The sequence below is a fragment of the Merops nubicus genome, unplaced genomic scaffold (genome assembly GCF_000691845.1).
Source record: "Merops nubicus isolate BGI_N331 unplaced genomic scaffold, ASM69184v1 scaffold51191, whole genome shotgun sequence".
NCBI lineage: Eukaryota > Metazoa > Chordata > Aves > Coraciiformes > Meropidae > Merops > Merops nubicus.
Genome location: NW_008587357.1, coordinates 5,401 through 12,732, shown reverse-complemented (window position 1 = coordinate 12,732; position 7,332 = coordinate 5,401). Strand labels below are relative to the sequence as shown.

Below are 7,332 nucleotides of genomic sequence, written 5' to 3'. Positions count from 1 at the left end.
CCCAGTTTGGTATCATCCTCAAACTTGCCACTCAATACCACTATCAGTATCATTAATGAATTTATTAAACAACACTGGTGCCAGCACAGACACCTGAGGGACACCACCCATCACTATCTGGACATCGAGCCATTGACCATCACTCTCTAGATGTGACCATCCAGCCAGTTCTTTATCCACTGAACAGTCCACCCATTGAACCCATAATTCCCCAATTTAGAGATTAGGATGTTGTGGGAGACCATGTCAAAGGCCTTGCAGAAGTCCAGACAGATGACATCCATAGGTCTTCCCTTGTCGACTGATGCAGTCACTTTGTTGTAGAAGGCCACTAGGCTGCTCAGGCAGGACTTGCCCCTAGTAGATCCATGCTGATGACTTAGTATTACCTCCCTGACCTCCATGTGCCTTAGCATGTCTTCTAGGAGGGTCTGTTCCATGATCTTCCCAGGCACAGAGGTGAGGCTGGCAGGTCGGTAGTTCCCAGGGTCATACTCATATCTTACTCATATCTTGAAGTGCCTCTGGAGGAAAACAGCAGTCAGGGCTGAAAAATACTGACAGAGCTGTGGGAAAGGTTAACAGCATCTGATAGTTGTCTCTGAGAGCTACGTTGACACCTTTACTTTCACAATGTCAAACCTACCAAGGATATCACAATAAATCCATTTTCCCTGTCTCTCACCACTCAGTAATTTGAGTTGTGCAATCATCCCCTATACAGATTGTTGATAAGGATTAATATATTAAGATTGTATATGTGTGTATATATATAAAGGATTATGTATATGGATGACATGTAGAGATTTTTTATATATATATGTATATCAACATCTTTTGTGTGTATATTTATATTTGTTTGAAGCTTCACAGTACCTTTATACACACACATACCTGTACAAACTGCTGAGGGTCCTGGCATCCCTAGGGATCCACTGAGTTATTTTTGTGCTATTGTAATGCTCTTCCAGGCCAGGCCCATGCCAGGGGAAACCCACATTCCTAGGGCAGGCTTGGCCTCGTGCCACCTGCAAAGTGTGGAGTCCTCTTGCAGTGTTGCAGGGTGTCACCCAGCTGTCACCTTAATGGATCTGCATACAGACAGCCACCTTGCTGACAAACTCTTTCCAGGATGGTTAGTCAAAGAGCCTGATTAGGAAACCACGTCAGCAGCAATTTAGTTGCACAATGATTGACCCAGACGTGGATCTGTGGGGGCAGAGTTACGCAGTGCTCCGTGCTTTGCACGGGCAGCTCCTCACTTGGCATGAGCAGGGGAGTCCTGCAAAGTGTGGCAAAGTGCACAATTCAGAGAGCTCCCATACTGAGCTACATTGAGCTGGTCTTAGAAATTTTCACTTCGATTCTGCTCTGGCAAATCTCACAGTTAATACTGGAGCATATCCTTCTTCAAGGAAGGGACAGCATGAGAAGCCTGTAGGATCTGGCTCACAGTTATCTTTTCTGAGGCATTTCTACCCTGCAAATACTCAAGGTGGTGGAATTTTGCTGCATAGATCATCACCCCTCTATGTTCTGCTTGAAAACATAGATGCTTTTTCATGTTTGCTAGAATTAATCGGTCTGGAGGGATTTAATTGCCTTTTAATTACCTAACATGTTTGGTCTCTGATTCATTCTCATACGATGCCTTCTCTTTCAACAAGTGCATTTGATGCCTTCAGATAGACATGTAATCACAGTCTGTGATGTTTGTTGTCTTTTAAATAATAATGGCTGTCTGCGTGAGTAAATCCAAGAAGTGGCTGTGAGCAGCATCTGCCATTGCCTGTGCTGCTTCCCCTGGGTGTTGCTCCCAGACTGTGTCAAACCAGGTGCAATTATATCATCTTCAGGGGCCGTGTGGCACTTACAGCCCATGCTGGGAAGCAAGGGAAAACCTTTCAAATAAAGCAGTCAGAAGAAGACGATCACTGGAGCCTTCCTGATTTTTAAGAGCTGTCCCTGCCAAGTGAATAGCCCAGCATCACTGTGGCACGTGGGGTCAGGTTTTCTCTTTCTCTCACTGTTGCTCTCAGTGAGCTTGTAAGTGAATGCAGATCACCTTGGGCTAGGTTTTAGACCCATGTTTCCTGCTGCAGCAAAGGTGGTTTAGGGGTTCACTGTGTTTTGTCCTCATAGGTGTTGGAGGGAATCTGGTCGCCATCCAGGCCAGCCGTATTTCCACATTCCTGCACTTCTGGAGCATGCCTGGAGTTTTGCCATACAAGATGAGGCAGAATTGGCCCAACCCATGCACCACATTCTTCTCATCAGGTAGACCTTGAACCCTAGGTGTGCATGTCTCAAGGCCTTGACATCCCAGATAGCTCCTTTATCAAGCCTGGCTGGTGAAGGACTAGGTGGGTTTCAGAGGCAGAATTCCCTTTTCCCCTTGCAGGGAAGATACTCAGATTGGAGAGGAAGCATCTTTACAGTGGGCAGCTTGAAAAAAAGCTCGTGATGTACTTGCTCACAGGCATGCTAAGAAACTGGCCTTTAGGGAGCACTGAAGACAGTAATAGAAAATGAATCTCAGATTTGATCTAATAAAAAGTCATTTTAACCATAGCCAGCCTAGAGCCATCTCCTGTGGGTAGGGGTGAACAGAGCATAACCTTGCTGAAAACCACCAGTTCCTCCACCTTCACCAGTGGATAAACCTGAGCATCAGCAACACTGAGTCTGTTGCCATTTTAGATAGCAGGTCCCTCTTGATTTTCTCTGCTAGGTTGGGAGTTACAACTAAAACAAACTAAAAACTGGGGAAGTGGGTTGCATCAAGGCAGAGCAGAAGTAGTGGGAGGCAGAGAGCAGCTGAGAGGAGTGTTGGGAAGAAGTGGAGTGGGTCGGCCTGGAGCACGTCTTTGGCACATAGTTTCAGTGCCAGACGAAGCTGCTGGGCTGATACTCCAGATGCTGTGGGATCTAGAAAAGGCATCAGCCATGTGGCTGGTGGGAGGCCACAGCACCAAAGCTATGCATTAAAATATGCAGCTGTGTCCTGTCCTCCCCACGCTCCCTGCAGCCACTGTCATTGCTGTTTCTGTCTCTGTCCTCTGCAGAGGTGAATTCCAAGTCAGCCCGAGTCCTGTTCCTCCTGGTTATTCCAGGGCACCTTGTATTCCTCTACACCATCCATCTGCTCCAGGGAGGCCACACATCTCTGTCCTTCACCTTTGTGATGCTCTATCTGACTGCTGCTTTGCTGCAGGTAAGCCCCAAATTCTGATCCAAAAAGAACCTCTCAGATACTGTGAAAACAAAACGGTCTCCAGGCTAAACAGGAATCACAGTCAAACTTCCGACAGCAGCTCACATTTTCAGTCACTTCAGGTGTGCTTCCTACCAAGCATCATGAATCTTCTGTGGGACCAGTAATACTTCACCCAAATTGCCAGGGTCTGGGTTCCCATATGAGCACAACTGCCCATAAGGGCGGGTGAGAGATCAAACACAAGATGTGGAACAAATTACCATCATCTGCTGAGCTGCAGTAAGTGTGCAGAGACATGCTTAGCAAGGAGGTACCTCTGGCTTGTTCTACCATGTTCACTCTTTGAGTCTCTAAGCCCCAAGTATTTCTAGACTCACTGGTCATCCCAGTAAGGAGCGAGAGAGAGGCTGTGAAGCCCAGCCAGCAGATTTCCCCACTCATTTTGGAAATTAGTTTCACATGCCATAGTGAAGACTTGGGGATCCCTCTGGGCAAGTCCATATGGGCCGAAAGCAAATGGAAAGCCCAGGCCTGAGAAGTTCATCTTCAAAAGTAAAAGTTCTGGGTAGGCATTGGGTGGTTCATCCAGTTTGTTCTGCCTGTTCCCTTTTGCTCTTTTGCCTGCCCTGTAAACTTTGTCATCTTACTCCAAAATGCACGTGGCTGCTGCTGGAACTCACAAGAGGTGCTGACTTTGCTTGAGCTTTTCAATCATTCATTCATTTGTAGGATGAGGTGGCTGACTTCTCACTTTGCCTTCCAAGCAGCCTCATGTCTGTGGGTGAATTCCTCGCATGTGTAAGCAATCAGTTTTCCTCAACCTTTGCACAACCTTCAGCCCAGCAGCACAGCCATAGCTGTAAGGGAAAATATTTATTCATCAAGGTAACTCCTCAACCAGAACCAGGCATGAAAATACCCAGAATAAATGACAGTGTAAAGAGCAGAATCCCAGCAACGCCGCTGACCCTGAAAGATTCCCATGGAGGCCGGCGCAGGAGAATACACTCAGCCTGGCTCTTTCTTCCCCTCCATTATACTTTTATAAAGAAAGACAGACAGAAAGAGAGGGGGAAGTTTGGGTCAGCTGGAGGAAGCCCAAAGAGAAAGATCAGAGGCCTAGAAAACATGACCTCAGAGGAGCGATTGAATAGACTGGGGTTAGCTAGTCTAAAGAAGAGAGGCTTGAGAAAAATCTGGTTAACAGCCTTTAAACTACCAAATTTCTGTAGGAAGGGACAGAATAACATCTCCTCTGTGGTCACTAGGGATGAAACATGAAATCATGAGTTTCAAATGGGGAAAGGCAGATTTATGTTAGACCTTGGGAAAAACAAGAATAGGAAAAAAAAAGCCATGGGACTGGTTGCTTAGAGTGTGGCATCTCCATTTTGAGGATTGTTTAGTATAGGTTAAACAACCAACAGGAAAGATGTGAGCACATTTGATCCTGTATTGAGGCAGAAGAATGGTCTGTATAAAACTCTTGGGTTTCTATCCAGCTTTAGTTTCTGTGATTCTGTTATTTAATTTGCTTCTGCCATCTTTCCTCATCCCCCTCCCCTCACCCAGCTTGCTGTTTTCACCTTTAGAAATGCTGCTTCTGGCTTTGGTTCCTGTTGTGCTGTCGTCTCCCATGGCGGGACCACAGATGTGGGGTACAAACTCTATCTCCCTTCTTAATTCAATTAACTAAACAGTCTTTAATCTTTAACTGAAGTATTTTTTTTCCTCCATCTGTTTATCAGAATCAGGAATGAAGTAGGAATTAAAAGAAATCACAACAAAGATTTTAAAACTGTTGAGATGAAAAAAAAAGAAATTATTTTCTTTTTTTAATATGTCAGTGCTGTTTGGGATAACTTTGATGTAAAAACTGCCTCAAACTCCAGTTGTCCACTGAGAATTTTAGGAAAAACAAAGTAGACGCGATCTGAATTTCTAAAGGAACAGAAAGAAGGATGAAGAGAAGAAATCTGGCTACCAACTTATCCTTTGGGGCTGCCTGCGTGTTGGCAGCAGCCCCGTTTCTGCTGGAATGAATGGGAGCAGTCCCATTCATGGTGTGGGCAGTGGGAGCCGTACCTTTGGGAGATGCTTTTGGTGTGGCCAGACTCCTGTTTTGGGCCACGTGATGGTGCTGAGCAGTTACAGTGTGGCCCTCAACCTTGTGGCTGGCAGCAAGGCGCCGTGGCAGCACGGGTGATGCCAGGCAATGCAGCACCCAAGGGTTTGAGCCAGCTGCACCCCTCCCAGTGTGGCTCCATCAGAGAACCAAACAGCAGTTCTCTGGGGCAGGCGTTGCCCCTGGGTGACCCCTGGGAGCTCTGGTGCCCTGGCCGTGGCCACGCCGCTTTGGCTGCGAGCGGGGGGAGGCCGTGCAGGAGCTTCCCGCCGCCGCACAGCAGGGTCTCCCTTGCCTCTCCTCAGGTGGGAATTCTGCTCTACGTGGCTGACGTAATCGTGCGCCTGATGTGGAGGAAGGCCCTGGATCCGGATAATTTCTCCATCCCTTACCTCACTGCCCTGGGGGATCTCCTGGGCACGGGATTCCTGGCCATCTGCTTCCGCCTGGTTTGGCTCATCCACGGCGCAGGCATGAACCTGGGGAACTGAGAGACCACGTGCTGCTCCACATCACTCGTGACACGGTGCTTTCCTCTGGGACAACAGGGTACTCGGCGATAAGAGCTGCATCACCCAGCCGAACTGGGCCTCCCCTGCCACCCCCAGTGCCCCTTCTCTCCTCCCCATCGTGCCTTACAGCTGGGTTTGCCCGACCCGAGGAATCGGCACCTGCAGACTTTACGTCCTTGCAAGTGGGGGAGCCGGTTTATAGCAGCCCCCGGTGCTCACCCCTGAGCCCAGCAAACGAGGCACTGAGAGCTCTGGGCTGTTTGTGCTGAATGAGCATGTTGATGGGTTTCAGTCCCTAGCACAGACACAGCCCCTGAGACTGCTCCAAAGCCTGCCGAGGTCACTGCATCCCATCCTGCAAATGGATGTCACAACCTCTCCACCAGACTCTGACTTCCCGTCATGGAAAATTCTTGATTTGTCCCCCTTTTCTCTCCTGTCTCATCCCTGAAGGAGGAGCACAACCAGGGCTTTAAACCTGCCTCCTCTCCCTCGTTCAGATGGTCAGGATCTGACACGATGAGCTCCTGGCTGGCTCGCACCCAGTGGGAGGTTATCTAGAGATACCACCCCCCTGCCCGGGCAGCGGCACTGTTGTGACCGATGAGCTGGGTCGGTTACATTTTGGGGGTAGGAAGGTTTGTTTTTACAGTTTATGAAACGTCGAGTAGTTGAAATGTTTATAGAAGAAGCACACGCAAAAATAAAGTGGTTAGAAAAGGTAATACTGTGGCTCTGGGGATGAGTTTTTCTTGCCGTGGCTATGCCTGTGTCTAGTTCAAACTTGTCAAGTAGAATTTTTTGCTCACTTCTTTCTCATTCATTTAAGATTGGGAAATAGAGCTTCAGAAAAATCAGTGTTTCCTAACCAAGAGCAGCCTTTTGCAGCCCATGTGTTTCAGGATAGAATTAAAGCCCATTCCCTCTCCCACAGCTGCCATCCACTCACTAACAGTTGCTCTGCAGTGAGTCTAGAATCTGTGTATGTGAAAAGGGCTGTGTTGGGCTGGGTGAGGATTTGGCAAATGAATCCTTAGGTCCTTGATCCAGATTGGCTATCTTGTGCTACCAGGAACATGTTGGGAGGCTCGTGGGGCTGAAGGCAGACAATTCTCAGGGAGATCAAGGAAGCAGGAAGGTCTTCCACATAACAAGATGCCCAAGAGTTCAGAGTTGAGGACGTGAATCAAAAATGCCACTAGACTTCAACTTTAATAATAATCTGCCTTTGTGTGTGTTGCAGGAGGGAAAGGGGAGGTCAAGCCCCCCAGCCTGCTATCTGGCAGATGCTTTGTTCAAGGACCTGCCAGCTCTTAAACACTTAAATCTGAGCTATGTTGGGTGACCTATTGACTTGGGTGTTTCTCTGCTCCTGGTCCTGCTCCAATCTCCCAGAGCTGAGGCCCCTGCACAGCATCAACACGTGGCTGAAGGTCCCTAACAGCAAAAGCTGTTCAGCCCTGGGCTGCCAGGCATGG

The 7,332-nt window shown here is 48.1% G+C and overlaps 1 protein-coding gene across 1 annotated transcript; it reads left to right on the top strand.

Annotated features, from left to right (window-relative positions):
• Window positions 1-2,102: 2,102 nt before the first annotated feature.
• On the top strand, window positions 2,103-5,833 carry LOC103781170 (solute carrier family 41 member 1-like; the record flags this gene model as incomplete). Its single annotated transcript, XM_008948873.1, has 3 exons — window positions 2,103-2,277; window positions 3,066-3,214; window positions 5,648-5,833. Coding segments are annotated over 3 exons (510 nt in total), but the record flags the coding sequence as incomplete, so codon positions are not given.
• Window positions 5,834-7,332: the final 1,499 nt, after the last annotated feature.